At 45.1% G+C, this 17,633-nt stretch overlaps 1 protein-coding gene across 5 annotated transcripts in view; it reads right to left on the bottom strand.

Moving 5' to 3' along the window:
• The window catches only part of zmiz1a (zinc finger, MIZ-type containing 1a), a 34,711-nt gene extending 18,105 nt beyond the window's left edge, over window positions 1-16,606 (bottom strand). For 2 of the 5 annotated variants that reach the window (XM_071918126.2, XM_071918129.2), the window contains exon 1: window positions 2,890-3,146. Coding sequence is in view for 1 of the 5 variants with exons in the window: in XM_071918125.2 (XP_071774226.1) it covers window positions 9,789-9,894; window positions 13,404-13,517; window positions 16,503-16,571 (289 nt within the window). In the remaining 4 variants the exon portion in view is untranslated. Of the gene's footprint in view, window positions 1-2,889; window positions 3,147-3,518; window positions 3,659-9,788; window positions 9,895-13,403; window positions 13,518-16,502 lie in introns of those variants that run through there. The other 3 variants (XM_071918125.2, XM_071918127.2, XM_071918128.2) reach the window with 3 other exon arrangements.
• Between the last annotated feature and the right edge of the window lie 1,027 nt (window positions 16,607-17,633).

Raw genomic sequence — 17,633 nt, 5'->3', positions numbered from 1 at the left:
GTGGGGTTCAAATTACACATTTTTAAACTGGGGACCGTCATAAGAATCAGCATGAACACCAAACATAATGCAGTAACACAGCTAGGGCTAACTAAAGGTGCTAAATGTGGGATCTCCACATCCCCTGTGGCCACAGAAAAACAAAAAACAATCTAAGCTTATTATATAAAACACAAACTATGATAGTCTTAATGCATTGTGGGGTGTGTCTAGTCAGAACGCTGTGAGCTTGCACATGGCCCGATGCTAAGAATAACAGCTCTAAGCCTAGTACTTAGCTTTCAGTTTATCTGTCATTCTCACTCATATGTCTTCACACATGGGCATAGTCTGTTACATTAACAGACCAAATCAGTTATACAACACTCCAAGCTGCTCCAGGTGGATTTGTTATGACTGAAGAGTCATGGCATTAAAATTTGACCTGTATTCCGATTAGAATGTAAAATGTTCTTTCAGCTGCATCTGCGTCAGACGCTCTGTGAGCATGCCGGCATGTCCTGGTCAGATTACTAACCCTGGGATCATGACCTTCCACATCTGTACCAGAAGACTGTCATAAAACTAATAGATAGTAATGCTAATATAATGCTAGATACTATAGATCCTCACACACTCATCTCCACATCTGAGTCACACATATTGTGCAGTTAAGTGTGAATACTCAGACATACACACAAACTCACTCATCGACATTCACAGGCAAACACACACACACATACACACAGAAAAAAATGTAATGTAAGTATAGCAACTGAGGTCTATTTTAAAAAGTGAGTAAACAAACAAAGAGTCAGTGGCAGGGTTTTGTGAGGATGTGCTTATACAGTAAAGCACCTCACACTGAGAGAAAGAACATCAGAGAGTGGCAAGCTGTGAATGAACTGCTCTTATCAGCCACGCACAGCTCCCCGCCACTGGAGGGGAACTAGTGAATATCACATGCCTAATTATAACCAGACACGCTACTTTTCTCAACTTCCATAATATGTCTTTCATCTCACTCTGTTGTTCCTTCAATGAAATCATTAGGGTGAAAAACACAATCACGGATTCTGAGATTTCCCGGGGCCGATGTTTCATAATGTAAGACAATGATTAAAAAGTGATGAAACTCCAGCAGTAGGCCTATTACAGGTGAATGAGTTATGGCAGAAAGCACTGAGGAGGTGACCATGAGGAGATGTCAAAAGACCTTGAATGAAACACTTAAGTGTTATGGACGTGATTAAGGAGACTATTAGCCTGCTGTAGGTGTTAGAGTGAAGAATGTTTCTAGTGTTTTCTACAACACATCCCGCAAAAATATGTATATGCCTCAGGCGCTAAGAGCTCCACCCTCACTGCTATCAATACTTGACATCAGTTTGTCTTACTGGGCATTCCTCTCTGAATTCTCAAACAAAGAATATAGCGAGTACAGCTTTACTTGGCCACTTGCTTTCAGCGGGTGGAGGCATGGCAAGCGCTGTGATGATTCACAAACAAAGCAAAAACGGCAAATAGAAATGTAGGCTGCATGAGTACAGTTCTTAGTCAAATGTCACGAGTGAGTCACTAAACAGCCTGATGAGAAGTAGTCAGAGTGCAGACATGAGAGGTCACTGAACTGTGTAGAGAAACTGACACACAGTGCCTTGGAGCCGGAGAGAAAGGAGGAAGCCCGGGGGGAGAGTGGCTGCATGTGGCTGCGAGGTGAGGATGCAGGAGGTTTCAGTGGTTTACACTCTGCTCAGGCTGACAGGAAGCGCTGCAGCTCCACACAGTTCACTGGAAGTTGTACTATTATATTTTTGTCTGCATAGGTCATTGGAGGAGTATATTATTCTCTGAGTAGTTACAGTGACACACCGAAATCTAGTTATCTCAATGTCCAATAGGCTGTTTAATAATCAACGGTGTAAATTTCAAGTTTAGATTCAACGCTGACTGAATAGGCTGACAGAATATAAACAGTTTGTCATTTTCATTGTCTGACTGACTTTAATTTATTAATGTTGTGTTTGTAAAGCACTTCGAATGACGATTGTTGTTCCCCTTCATGACAGATAAACCTTCACTCCAGAAGAAGGTGATTTCCATCATCTTGCTGAGATAAATTCTCTAATGCTTGTAAATGCAATCAAAGACGGGATGATGAAATACAGAGGCAGGCCTTTCTGTGCGCTGATATAACTGCATTGTCCTTCCATGACTAGACTCTCGCCCCTAATGACTGGACAGGCAGACAGGCTCTGGCTCCAAGCACAGGTCAACAACTTAAAAAGAACCAACCCACACTGGAAAAGTGGGTCATCTTCTGCTGCCACAGAAGCACATGCACTAACACACATGCACTGACACAAGCACGTGCACTGACAAAAGCACATTCAGACACACACACACACACAGAATGACCCCATGACAGAACAGAACAGCATGTAGGTCAAGCTGTGGTCAGCTGATCTGTCCTGATCCTGTCATGTGCGAGCGGCCAGTGCTTTGGACTACAGTCGTACTAGCAGACCAGACAGAGTAGACGCCCATAGTATTTAAGGTTCAATTTACAGTTGCAATGGACCAAACAATGTCAAAGCACTGTTGGAGTTGACATTTCTGCATTTAGACACATTAAGCGTATATGAGAGAACAATTTGACCTAAGAGAAAACCTCTGTCAAACTAATACGGTTTCAATTATGGCAAGTCTAATTGCATCTTCTTAGACCCAACAGACCTAAATCAACTGCTCAATTGGCCTCTATTAACCCCTGATCCTGCTCCCTTAGTACACATGCATGCATACGCACTCACTCACATAAATAATTTACTAAATAGTTCTGGGCAAAGATACACACGTGGACAGCACACACACATACACACACACTCACACACATGTACCTGCACTTACCCAGAGCCAAGCAAAGTCCCTGCACGTCTCATCTCATTCCCTTCATAGTGCAGAGAAAAGACTCAAGTGTCACAAATACTCCTGTTCCCGCAGAGGCCAGTGGCAACTCTCAAAGCTTTTGCTTCTTCCAAGCCTCCTGCCTGTGCCTTATCACTCTCGCTCTCTGTACATATCCCTTACTCTCCTCACTCTTTCTTACTTCTTCTCTCCCCCTCCTCCTCTTTCTCTCTCTCTCTTCTTCTCTTTTATTCTCTCTCTCTCTCTCTCTCTCTCTCTTTCTCTCTATGTCTCTCTCTCTCTTCCCTTGCTCTCTGATCTGTCTTCTTCCCTTGTCCAGCGTCTGCACAATGCGCATCAATTATTCAGAGGCAGTCTCCCGGTTTCTCTGGCTTATCCAATCAGAGCGGGGCTCTGCACTAATGGGCTCCTGCTGTACCTGCTACCGGCTCCAACACACTCTGGAGACAGCAGGAGGGAGGGAGGGAGGGAGGGAGGGAGAGAAATAGACAGAGGGAGCAGAAAAGACAGCCGAGGAGGAGGGAGGATGAGAAAGAGAGATAAAGACAGAGAGCCGACGCAGACAAACAGGAGTAGAGATAGAGAAGGCAAGATATTCCAGTGCTTCTCACCTCTGTCGTGAGGTGCTGTTATTGATGTGTTCAGTCTTTCTGTCTAGTGCTCCATTGCCCTGTTCCTGGAAGCTGCCATCACACACTTAGACAATACACAGACACACACACAGACACACACATGCATAACCCAGCAGTACTAGCACCATTTGTCAGGAAGGGCAAAAAAAAAAGAAGAAAAAAAAATGCTGCCAGATCAGATTGCAAACTTGCAGAAATGGGTGGAGCTTAACATGCTAGGCAGGCTGTGACCTGGCTGGAAGCCAATGCATGAGAGAGAGAGAGAGAGAGAGAGAGAAAAAAAAGAGAGAGAGAGAGCGGTAGAAGAGAGCAAGAGAGACAGAGAGAGAGAGAGAGAGAGAGAGAGAGAGAGAGAGAGAGAGAGAGAGACATGAAGATCAATCTATTCAAAGGCAGGCAAGTAGTAAGTCATTAGTGCTATCAGAGGGGGGATTCCTGCCTATCAGACAATCTAACCTGACAACGTCCCCCTGTCTTCATCAGAGGCCACTTTGTAAATCCAACAAACAAGCCAGATCAGGGGAAGGGACTAGCGGCAGGATCTCCGAGTGCCGCTGTATCAAAAGGGGGGAGGCAGGTGGAGGGGCACACTGTGGGTGAATCTCATTAGATTATACTGACTTCATCTTCTCTTCGCCCGCCCCTGACCTAACCTCAACTTGTCTGGCAAAACAATCAAGACAAATGAACAGGAAAGCCTGTTGCCTGTTATTATTCTCGTTCCTTAGCTAGATGTGCTGATCCGCTGTGCAGCTAAAGAGGTGAAAGCCCTCTTGCCTCATGGCTGCAGTGGAAGGCTGTGTTGACGGACTGACTCAGTCATCAACACCGTTTCACAAATATCCAACGCTAAATTCAAACACACACAACAGACGTACTGTTGGGCAGAAACACAGCGTGAAAAGGGTGTGTCGAGGCCCTCAGGGTGGGGAATGAATCCTGAGGTATGGGTGCTACATAACTCATATCCCTGCAGAAAGGAGGATTTAAATAATTCGCTCATCCGGTTTGGACGAGTACAAACTCTGTTGTGTTTGGAGTACAACTGCATTGCTGGCTCAGCTGGGATATTACCAAAATGAATTTACTTTCCACTGTGTAAACCAAACCAATTAACTAGCGAGTGATAGAAGACCCAATCAGCCAGAAGCTGAAAACACAGCTACCCTAATAAGTATTTCCCTATGTGCTTTATTTCTATAAACTTAATAGTGAAGTTTTTAAAGGTAGTTTTGGGTTGCAAAGGGGTTTCATCATCTAAGGCAAACCACAGGAGAGTGTCAGAGGAGAGGCCCGCCTGCTAAAAATAAACCCTGTATCCTGTTAATAATTCAACGCGCTGCTCTTACTCAGCAGTAATTAAATATAAAAGTCTGTAAGGTTGATTGGGTCAGTAACAAAGGATGCCTACACCTTCCTCTAGTTCTACACGCACAACGCAGATGGAAAGGAAAGAAGGAGGGAGGGAGTGAGTCAGCGAGAGAGAGAAAGACAACGGGGTGAGAAAATCAATCAATTCAAAGTAAATTGAGATAGATAAGTGGAAAACATGTCAGATTGTTGTAGGCCAAAGGAAGAGAGAGGGGGTTTGTGTGAACACCAGAGACGGATGAAAGCTTACATCCTGCACACTGAGTCTACACGGAGTCTGTGGGGAGTGCCCACTTATTTTCAGCTGTTCATTCTCCTGCGCTGCTTGGTGAATTATGGGAGTTATGAGTTGGTGAAATGCTTTTTGTGCGCTTTGTGTGGGTGTGTGTGTGTGTGGGTGTGTGTGTGTGTGTGTGTGTGTGCCTCGGTGTTTTTCACAGGACACGGTGTGAGTTACGGCCACACCCTGGAAGTTATCTGTCACTGTTGACACAGCGGATTGGTTGCTTTCCTGACGTGAAACACCAGATTGCCCTGCGAGCACGCTCTGTTGATTTACAGAGCGCTGACAGCATTCCACTGTTCTGCCGGGACATTTTTTTTTTTTATGTCAGAGGCGAGAGGAGGGGGACATTTATTTCTCTTGTTCCAACAATCCAGAGCCAAGTTCAGCTCTTTTCATCATATTCTCCAACATTTTTTTTTACACTCCCTCTTACTCAGTAGGCAAACCACTCTAATACAATGTCGTATTGGATGATAAAACGAAAGAGGGACCGAGTGATCTTTCAAACCATGTGCTGCTTTACCACAATAATAAGTATTTGCTGTTACAGAGTTGAACTTCCTGTGTGAAGTCTAGTCCTTCCTGTCTTTAGTAAGCCTGATGTGAGCTGATAACGCGATATCGACACAAATGACCGAATCATTATTTTCTATGAGCGGGGAAGAGGAACAACAAGCAGGAACCTGTGTCTGTCTTTAACATTACAGAGGGATGTTAAAACATTGCTATCATTCCAGCAGTAGCTGCCTTTTATCTGTCACATGCCAAGACATGTTGAAAACATAATACTTAAACATTCAAAACAATCACTGAGTCACACCTTAGATTCATTTTCACCCAATTAAAACTCAACAGGGGGATGCCTTGAAGGAACAGACAGTAAGTATGGAAGACGTGTGGAAATCAGGGAACTTTACAGAGTTGACAGCAAAAGTGGATAACTTGTCATTATGACAGTGTCTAATTGTTTAGGCCTATTATTGAATACCAGAGAGCTTATGCTCCAAAACAAAGGACAACAAATTGATCTGAGACAGCTTGGTGACAGACTGACAGATTCACTGAGGCAAAACAGTAAAACCATTGATAGATTACATGGCTAATCTGATTTGTTGTCTGCTGAACTTGACAGTGGCCCAGCAGCTCAGAGTGTATTAGGGTTGTGTGTCCTTGTAGGGCAGCAGCATATTATCAAATGAAGCTCTCAGTTGGAAGCCTGCTTGTAGCAGACTCCAGATCATTACAGGTAAAACATTAACAACACTAAGATTTATAAATGGAGTATGAATGTAAAAAAACCCCTCATAAATTCATAATGTTCAATGAGAATGAATACATAATGTTCCAAGCTTGCACACTTTCGGACTGGCTAAAAAATCTTATGTCTACAAAATGCAGGCTAACTGATTATTTATACATACAGCATAGCACTGTTCACTTGTATGCTATCTCAAGTCATTTTGCTCTCTCAGACTGATTAAACAATTTAGCTGAATCAAACAGAGAATTTCATATTCAGCCTGGTATGTTAGTGCTGAAGAACAAAATCTGCTTTCTTCCCAAGTCAAGAATATTGATCACTGATCAAGATCAGGGATGGAACAGTAGTTAATAGAGACCGTCCCGTGACTGAAACACCCCAGGTTCAATCCCCACAGCAGCCTTTGTGTCCATCAACAGCCATGTGACCTGTTGAAGTGTCCTTGAACTTGCTAAGGCGCTCCCTATAAGAGCACCATCTAAATCTCTGAAATGTAAAATGTAAATGACACATAAATCAAGACTTAACAGGGATAATTGCTAGCTGCTAGCATGCCAGGGTTAATGCCGTGTAGTCCCATTGGAACCGAGAGGTAACAGTGCTAATGCTAGCTAGCTAACAGGAGATAAATCTCTTCCCTGGCTGATTCCAGATTAGAGCAACACACTAATCCCCCAGGCCACACTGCAGGGTCACAATCTGCAGACAGCTCATCATCACCAGCCTGCTGCTGCTGAAAATCTCTCCACTTGAGCAGACAGGTCACACCAGACATTCATTTACACTTTTAAATAGGGAAAAGTGCAAATTAGGGCATTTATAGTTTCTTTATAGGTAATTTTGTCAACTTTTATTGGTGATTTCAGTGCCTACCTTCAAGCCACATGGGGTAAGGTTTTGGAATAATTTTTGTCCCATTTTTGTCATTCATAGGCTTTTTTATGGCTCTATCTTGAGAATATGTTGGTGCATGGACATACAGAGACACACACACATGCAAAAAAAAAAAAAGACATCTCCACAAACGCAAGACGGAAAAATGTTCCTTGGAAAAGCGGCTTAGATCTGTTTATCTTCTGGTACCCACTCTGAGCCATCTTCTCCAAAAAGCATTCTCTAGAATTTTAAGTGCAACCAAACCATCAGACATTTGAGTCATCACTACATGACTAAGTGGTGGTGAATTTTTTGTATTTTTACCAATGATTACTAAGCGTCAGTATCTCTGTCTGATCACCAAGAGAGTATCAAGTCTTTGCACGTACTCCACAATGAGACTGTAGGTGTAGTGAGAAATACATACGTCAACTCAAGTTGTCTGCCTGTAAAAAAAAAAATTTGATAGCAATAATTGCTTTATCAATTTCCTCTTTAACTGATGCTCTGTAAGAAAGCTTCAGTGTGATTGATCAGCAGTCTTGAGAGTCTGGCTCTTCCCCTGAGGAGCCCGCAGAGAGCATCCCAGACTCCTGCCCCCCGTCTGGGCTCTCAGGTGTCAGATGTGCGGCCCTCTGTCGCCATGCTGGCTGTCAGAAGATTGTGCTGGGGCTGCACATTTACACACACACACACACACACACACACAGACAGATACGCTATAGAATCAAGGTCTTTAATGGGCAGAGCTGACAGAGCAGTAAAAGCCACATGCTCCTTCTGTGTCTTTGTTAATGCATTTGTATGAGCGCATGTATGTGGTTCTGAGTTACAGCGGGCGTCACGTCTCCTCCGCCGCCCTCCTGTCTGCTTCCTCAGACAGACGTCCTTGTGAGGGAGGTAAGACGGATGCTCGGTGAGTAAGATCTGCCCTGAGTCACATCTGCCTCCCACCCTGACTGCCTGCCTGCCTGGTTTGATAGCTGGCTGCATCATATCTCCCTTCCCCTCCCTCCCCCAGCATAATTACACTACAGTTCCCATTTGTCCACCGTGCATAAACAGCCCTTCCTGAAACCCAGTGCTTTCTTCTATTAGATCCCAGAACCATCAGCGGCCCTGGAGATGATTCTGACTGTCAGTCGGCCCAGACAGCCAGCCTGAGCCATGCCTGGACAACAATCACATTACCCCAACACAGGAAAACAGACAGAGAGAGAAATACGGCAATCAATATCGTTCGCTGACGTCTGTCTGCCCACCAAAGTTCCTCCCAACAAGACGCTTCCCACCACAACTGAAAGCAGATATTCAGTGTGAGCAAACGTTCATATATAGGACCAAGTGAACAAGAAGCAACTGCAGCAACCGATACATTTCTGTCTATGCACTTCTGCATATTCAGTTGCGACACATAACAGCTTGTATGAGGAATTATGGGATAAAATTTCAGAGCTTTTACTGTCAGTCCTGTCACTGCAGTTCCTGTTATGAAACTGTGACATATTTGCCTTGTCAGAAAAACAAAGAAATCAGACAGTTTAATCAAAATATTTGACGGTAACCACTGTCGCTAACGTAACTGCCGAACAAAGGTTTATCTGTGTTCTGACTGGCTGGCTATGGCTTTGTCAGGTCTCTGTCAGGCAGAGTGAGTGGTCCAACACACATCAGCGACACCTCTCCAGCCATCCATCTCTCTCTCCCCTCCAGCCTGTGCACATTTCACTTTGACAAATGTACAAGAACAGGCCGCTCCAGCAGCACTGGAGGAGGCTGAGCGAAGGTATGGATTGGGGGAAATTGGATTTGATAGGTAAATGTCTGAGGATAGCATTACTGCTTTCTCTCTCTCTCTGTCTCTCTCTATGTGTGTGTGTGCATACGGGTGTGTGCACAATTGTGTGTACATGTGTGGAGAGAAAGACTGTTGACTAGACTGTTTTTGTGAGGCTACCACCCGGACAGCTCATCTCAATGGCACATTAATGTTTAATGGGAACTAAAAATATCTGACATTATAATGCTCTGTGGGCATATGTGTGATGTCTGTGGTTCCGGCAATTTGTAGAAATTAAAAATGAGCAAAACCACAGATACATAATAAATACAACACAGACCTAATGTCCTTTTCCAAAGTGTTGAGGAACAAAAAAATATAAATCTACAACTGAAACTCTCAGTAAATACAATAACAAGATTCTCCTTATATACCTTATACACTGCTTAAAGCATAATACGCACCTTTGGGCAATCATGGCCTGGGCATAATAATGAAATGGGATGATGAACTTAAGCCGTACAGTGATTTGTTTTGTTTGTTTTCTTTCACTATAACATGGATAATGAAGGCGTGAAGAACAATGCGCTCTGTATCATCCATTGTAAACAGCAGTAAATGAGATGAGGTATGTCCATGCTACTGCTGGCACCTTAGCAACCTGTTGGGTCTTACCTGCAGACTTGGGAGTGAACTTGTCCCTGTTGGCAGCGCACACAGCCAGCAACCTGTAGCCCAGGTCCAAGTCAAATCCCTGCTGAGCAGCTACGCGACTCACCACCTGGAGAAAGAGCGATGGGTTATGATTACTGCTGGTGTCCTTTCAGGCTCTGATAAGACGATCATTATTTGAATTGTTTATTGTTTATTAGGATTAGGGTTAGGGTCATTCTCTTTGTAAGTGCCAAAGTATTTCATACAGATGTAGCCCATTCTGAATTTCAGGGAGAACGACAGAAAGGGGATGAGGGGAGAAATCAATGAATTATCACATAATATAATATATAATATATAATATGTCACATTCATTGAAAGCCCAAGTAGAGGGGATATTTTTGAGGATATCTTTCTTTCTCTATCTATCTATCTATCTATCTATCTATCTACAAGGCTAATTGGGGAGCATTTTACTTTCTCTCGCAATATCTTTTCAAATGAATAATGAATGCTAAGAAAACAATAAGCCATAGTTAAGGCATCTTGATCCTTTAGCTATCTTAATGGTGTAGATATTATGAGTCATTGCTAACTGTTATTGGTATGCGCACATATGTGTACACAAACACACAGACACACACACACAGACACAGTGAGATTCATGTGGAGTCTGGAGTCTGGATTGCTCCAGTGATCCACAGTCAGGAAGAGTTTGATGACTGCATCGGCCTCCAAGAGTGGAAAGAGAGCCAAACCTCAGTCACTCTGCACAGAGAGCAGAGCGGAGGACAAAGCCAGAGTCCTGAGCGCAGAGACAGGTTAACAGCCTCGCAAGGGTGGCTGTGGCCTGGATTTTACTGGGTTGGTCTTGTGACCAAAGGTTGCTGGTTCAACTCCCCAGACAGGCTAGGAAAATGAAGGTGGAGGAAATAATGGGTATCGCTCCCTACCTTTGATGTGAGCTAACAGGTCAAGCAGTTTAACTGTGTGAGCGTAAAGGAGGGCAGTGTTGGAGAAGAGCATGCTCACTCCGTGGATCCTACCCACAGTGGACAAAGGTTAAAAATTAAGTCCTCTTTCTTCTCTTTCCTCTTTTTGAGAAGGACCAGGCCCCGGCTATACGGTTTTAATAATGCTTTTGTGTTAATGACTTCAAACAGTGGTTGAACATTTATGGGACATGAACCAGAAGCCTCCCGGACTCTGATGTAATGTTTAAGGGGGTGCTGAGTGAAAGTAAACAGGACTCAGGAGACAGGAGTAAATCATTATTAAAGGGGAAACCCCTTTGCTTTTATCTGCCAACAGATGACAACTCTTCTGTTCCCTCTGACCCCAAAACACACATTACCGTTAACAAGGTCAGCTGGGGTGCCTTTTAGAGAGACAACATTACAGCTAGCAGTGATCGTAAAGCTATCTCTGTCACAGACAATATGGCTGCTTGTGCATTCATTGCAGGACTAAAAATGGGTTCCATTTGATTATTTTAATTAAAAAATAATAATATTTCAACATATCTGTGGTATGTTTAATTTCCTTGAAGCTGTCATATTTATTTTCTCGGGCTTTATGTTACAAAACCCCTCACACTCAGGACGGGAGGACATGAGGACAGTCATTCCAGGGACGAAGTAACTTCACAACTGCATCTATTCAACTCGACCATCTGATGAAACTGACGTTTCTGACAGTCAGTCAAATCATGTTCTTGTCAATCGTTTAATTTCCTGCCTGACTGGGTCCGCCCCACAGTTTGCGCAAGGCAGGCAGCCAGCTACTGAGGCTAGCATAGATTCAACAGGGATTTAACAGTGTTTCACCTCATAAGCCTTTTTCAGCATAATCTCCTTCTGAGGACGTACATCCAGGCCCATATTTCAGTCAATATGAAAACGCCAGAATAGGAGGGGTTAGTAAGAGGGGGTTAGTGGGCCATTCATATCCTTGTTTATCTATTTGTTGAGAAAAAAAAAAAAAACAGTGCTGTAGTTTATTATTTCTGCTTGCTGTTGATGTGGCTGTACAGGGCAGACAGCTGCAGTAGCATATCTAGTGAACTAGGCGGGTGACATAAAACAAAACCAACGGGACTAGTGGCAGAAATAATATAGGCTGCTGTAGGCATCGGATTTGTGCTAAAAATACATCAAAATAAAAATGTCACAACACTGACATGACTCACACTTCGCTATACGGTGAAGTATGCATGAGGAGAAAGAAAAAACACAGATCGTCAAGAGACAGATAGAGGTATCAGCGGAGCGCTGACAGCTCAGTCATGTCATCTTTTATTGGTGTCAGAGCTGATACTCCACCAGGGAGAATCCACCGAGGGCTGAGCTCCACATGTACAGAAGGCTAGAAGGAGCAGGCGCCGCCACATGAGGCATACATGCAATGCGTGTATGCTGTGTGTGTGCGTGCACGTGTGTGTCTATGCACACCGAACTGAGAGCAAAGAGCTACGAAGTCTTTCATGTATTTCAATTTAGCATTCTGGTATGCATAACCAGAGAGGTAACGGCATGATGACAAAACCCTTGAAAGAATGCATGGTCTTGTAGTGCACGCTGTAATTCTCCAGATAAGAAGTCATTTTGCTCTCTCAGACTGATTAAACAATTTAGCTGATGAAAACGGCCCCATGCTAAGAGGGATCTCAGTGGGGGGGCTCCACTGTATAGCTCTTTATCAGCCTTTAAGAAGCTTTTATTGTGATTTACGCATTAATGAGCATATATCTGTTTGCTCACGCTACCACTTCAGCTGGGGGCAATGTTCCTTCATTCTGTCAAAGACTGATCTTGGCGATACACACCTCACGTTGTAAACTCTCTGCTTTAAGGCCTCTTGGAAGTGTGTGTGTGTGTGTGTGTTCCCTCACACACCTGGTGCAGATCTGCAGGCCAGGCCCTGTGCCCAGATCGATGAGCAGTAGCTGGTGAACTGAGAGGGGTTAGCCAGAGGTGACGGGCTACCCACAGTCTTGTTTAAGCCTCTTTCTCTCTCTCTGTGTGTGTGTGTGTGTGTGTGTGGGTGGGTGTCAGGCACAAAGTGGACAGGGACAGCAGCGGGTGACTAGGACTTTAACCTCTGTCACCGGCCCCTGACGGCCTGAGCAGCTGCCTTGGATAGCTGTTGGATACAACAAAGAAGACCTGGGGCAACTACAGCCTGCTACTAACTGCTAACACTAAAACGTATGACTTGTGGAAAAAAAAAAAAGAAATGCAAATGTAAAATTTGAATGTGGACACTAGATTTGAATGTTTTGAGCTTCATGTCAAAGCAGGATCACCTACCTCTGAAAAATACATGTGCTCTTGCAAAAGAATTGCTGACATACAAAAAACGTCAAATGTCAATATGAATATGTAGCGTTTTGACATGAATCTGTCAGATTTTTATTAACGTTTGAGCTACTTAAGGGACAGTTGAGGTTCATTTGCTTTATCCTAACAGACAGTTTAAACATTTTAATGGCCTCAAAAGTGGACACATCACATGGGAGATTAGATAAGCAAAGTCTTTTCTTCAAGTATCCAAAAATGCATTTAATTACTGTTTTGCTCACGTCTGCTAAAAAGTACCTGAAAAACCCAATGAAAACCATAATTAGTGTTTGCGTACCGTCAGACATCCCATGAGGCTTTGCTCGAAAGGTCGCTGGAAGGCCCGGGGATCTCCACACCAGTCCAGCAGCTCTGTGGCTGCCGTCTGGAAGTTGGCCGGGTTCTGTAAGTGCTGTGCAAACAAGGGAGGGAGACTGCCGTTAGAAACAAGGGGAAATAATGAGTGTTTTTTGTTCACATTCAGTACAAATTGGAAAAACATTGAAACCAAATAGTTTTGTAGCCTGTCCGCTCCCACCAAACTGGCTTGATTTAACGTCTTGTGCTTCTGCACAACCCTGTGAGGACCCCGACTCCTTCCAATATACGCCCACTCGGGGCTCTGCTGCATTGTGGGAAGAAGATCACACCCATATCAACAATGATGCCAGTGTTTCTTGTTAATCTCTCTTGGCAACACCCTCCCTCACTCTAACCCTCACCCCCATGACCCACACAGCAACCAAATCCTAGCCTCCAATCCTCCTTCTCTCTCTTCCCCTCATTCATGGCCTGTTCTCAGAATGTAACAGAGCCTCTGCTCCAGGAGTCCATTGCCTGGCTTGGCTATGCACAAAGAAAACAACCTTGGTCCTGGCAGCTATGTGTGCAGACTCAATACACACCGTTGGTGTGTTGTCTAATCTCTTTCTGTCTCTCTCTCCCTGTCTCTCTCTCTCTTGTTCATTGAGGCCTGAAACAGTTGAGTCTTTTCTTCCCTGTGTCTGAAGGCTACTCAGGCTGGCAGGACACAATGAGCGGTTTTAAAATTGGGCTCCCTTTCTTCACGGCTCAGGAGGTTAATAGCTCTGAAATGGCGGAGAGCTGCAGCTTGTTCAGTCGGCAAGATTGAGCCCACTTAAAAGCATTTATTATTCTCATCTGGGCTGAAGCGTCTTGTTTTGTGCCTCCTCACAGAGAAGGTAGAACTATTGTCTTTAGGGGGCAGCAGAGGTGACCGTTTTGAAAGGGGAGCTTTTGGCGGTGCCTGACAAAAGGGCTTCAGAGCGAACGCGGCCTAACGCGGAAGGCTTGGTGTCCGCCCACAGAGAAAATCCCTGAGAGCAGAGCACCAATGATATTATGAGTTTCAAGAGGAGGCCTTGAATGACTCATCTTTTGTGATGTGAAGATTAGCCATTATGGAGGTAGCTGTGGACTCCAGCTCTCACAGAGGATTGATTGATGAAGAGAAGCAGAGAGAGCGAGAGAAAGGGAGAGATGTTCTCGTTGAGTGAGAGGGAGGAGAACAGCCTGTTCTAGATGAGTGATATAATCTGGCATTATTGCTGCTTGATGGGAGGCGTATCAGCCTCCGGCGCGAGAGGAATCAGAACTGGCACAGCAGGGTCTGTCTGTCTAGATCTGAACTCACAGCTCCTCCTGCTGCAGTGTTTGCCACCGACTCTGCCTGACAACCTCAACTCTGGTGCGAGGAGGACAACAGCGGAGTAAAATAGCTCGATTGAGTTTGGGGAGGACTAGGGAGGATGGGGCTGAAGCTGTTGTAGTTGATGCCGTTCAGGGTTGGACGAGGACAAGAACGGCGGGGAGGGGGCAGAGAGAGCAGCAGCAGCAGCAGCAGCAGTGGTGAGGTTTCAGCAGACAAAGAGCCAGACGTCTGACAGACTTCAAAGTCCCCTGTCCTCTGCGAGGTGATGGACTGTCCTCGTTTACCCCTGGTTAGGCCAGCCAGGGATCAGGCTGTTCAGTACCTGCCTGGCTGCCTGAAAAACATCTCAACACTTGGCTCTCCGCCAGCGGCTTTCCCCAAACCAAAACAACACCCTGCTGGCAGTGCGGGCACAAGCTCCGAGTTCACTGACTAACTCGGTGCCTTTGAAGTCTGGTTTACTATGAGTTCTATTACAGCCAAGGCTGAGGAGCGTATAAACCAAGCTACAATGAGTGCATTTATTTAGCCAGAAGTGCAAACTGAGACTATTTAGAGCACATCAATGACGCCCGGGACTAAGAAAATAATTGAGAATGCTTGGTAGGATGCATGGGTGTCAATTCCATCTCCTCAGTTTCTCCTCCATTTCTGAAAAGCTGACATCTTGGGAGATGGAAGGTTTTTCCAAGACTCTGATGATAGGGACATTGTTGCATCCAATCACAGTGAGAGCACAGCGGCAATCAGAGCTTCCTTATCTGTGCGAATAAAGGGCATGATGGTGGGTGCTCATGAGAAAAGGTGGGGGTGAGGGTGGGGGGGGGTTCGACACACAGCGAGCACGGGAAAAAAGAAAAATGTCACCTGATAATCACGCACCCAAAGCCCTACCATTCACCGATTCACTGTAACGCATGGTGTCGTATGGCTGTTGGGAGATATAAAGGCTCACACCCACACACACATACAGTGCAAACAAATAAACCCACAGCCAGCCTGCCAGCCAGCAAGCCAGCCAGTTCTCCTAGACTATTAATCAGAGGCAGAGGCGGTAGCCCTGGGTTGTGTCTGTCTGTCTGTCTCTCTGTCTGTGTCTCTCTGTCTGTATCTGTCTGCGCAGTCTCTCCTTAAAGCTGGCAGTCAAGGAAGCATTTAAGCCAAACCACAACAAGGGCCTGCATACGTCAAGAGTCAGGAAAGTGATGTAAGAGAACACAGAACTGGAAGAGAAGTTGAGTCTGTAATGTTTTTAGTCTCTTATGGAGCACTCTTTGAAGTCTCTTCTGGTGCTCACTAACAGATTTCCCTCTCCATCTCTCTTTCTCTGTCTGTCTCTCTCTCTCTCTCTCTCTCTCTCTGTGTCTCTCTGTTACTCTCTCTCTGACCCTGTGCAACATGATCTATGAGACTGGAGCTAATGGCCAGACTAACCGATGCCCATATAAGGTGCTGAGAGGAGAAAGGAGCAGAGAGGGGTGAGGAGAGGAGAGGAAAGGAGAGGATAAAGGATGAGAGGAGCAGTTAGGAAAGGAGAGGAAAAGGCAGGCAAAGGAGAGGAGAGGAGAGGAGAGGAGAGGCTGAGAGAGGGAGCCTCTTGTAGAACCCGTGTCTGCACACTATTGGAAGAAAGGCTGCTACACACAGGTCAAGACACAGGAAGGATACACTTATTGTACATATTGTACGCACACAATTCACACACATAGACACACACACACACACCTGTTTGATGCACTGCAGCCTGTCATTGGTCTGCTGGATGTGCCGATCCATTGATGGTAACGTGTTCATCTTGATGGCTCTACCGGGACGCCATTAAGGTTCTTTACTCTGGAAAACAAGAGAAGAGGCGCCTCTGTTAGAACAAGTGCTTGTCAGGTTACCCATGTGAAAAGTTTGTAGCTTATGAAGTTCAAACAGCGTTTTACATGCTTGACAGTTTTGTGACAATGACATGACATCTCAAAGAGCGGAGCGTGTTTGTTTGTGTGCGGTCTCCTCGAAGGGCATGGTACGCCTCAAGCGTGTTTTCTTGGCTAATGCATGAAATTCTGCAGCTCAGAGTTATTCCATTAACGACAACACCAACAAACTGAACGAAAGCGAGAGAAAACTTTATTGCTATATGTTACCTATGTGGAAAATCTTACACGCTCTGCAAGATCCTCCACAGCCGACCTCAGCTATTATCTCCCTTTAAAAGAAGCACACCTCACAGTCAAGGTTATCAGCGTGGCATAGACAACTAATTTATGCCCACATCTAACAGCAGATAAGGCTCTGCTTTACAGCATCTCTCTCTTTCTCACTATCTCTCGTCCCGATCCAACACTGAGCAGCGACAACAAGAACAGTTTCGGTCCCCTGCTCCCACTAGCCCCACCCATCTCTTAGTGATGAGGTGAGGGTGGATTAATAGGTATCTTGCTGGCTAGCCAGTGAGGCCTCCATCCCTCACCATCCCTCCATGTTTATCTCCATCAGTGTTGGTCCGCTACGCATTCCTCCACACAATAGGGGAACTGAGAAACCCCCATGCTGCACTGGGGGGGGGGGGGGGGGGGGGGGGGGGGGGGGGCAGGGCTCTAGAAGGCTGCTCAGTACTGATAAAGGGTCCCCCAAGACCCCCCGCTGAGAGAGAGAGAGGGAGGTATGGAGGAAATACAGTGCTCAGCCAGGGAGTTTTCATGGATAATGCTCAGTCTGGTGTGCTTATGTCTTAGAAGGATTGCAGGCAAGTGGTCTCTCTCTCTCTCTCTCTCTCTCTCTCTCTCTCACACACACACACACACACACACTCACACACAACTAAGAGCATGTAAACACAAAAGCTCGAATTCTTCACTTTGATTA

Source organism: Centroberyx gerrardi, chromosome 15 (genome assembly GCF_048128805.1).
Source record: "Centroberyx gerrardi isolate f3 chromosome 15, fCenGer3.hap1.cur.20231027, whole genome shotgun sequence".
In the NCBI taxonomy this organism is placed as follows: Eukaryota; Metazoa; Chordata; class Actinopteri; order Beryciformes; family Berycidae; genus Centroberyx; species Centroberyx gerrardi.
Note: the sequence above shows the minus strand (reverse complement) of the source record. Positions and strands in the feature narration are given on the sequence as shown.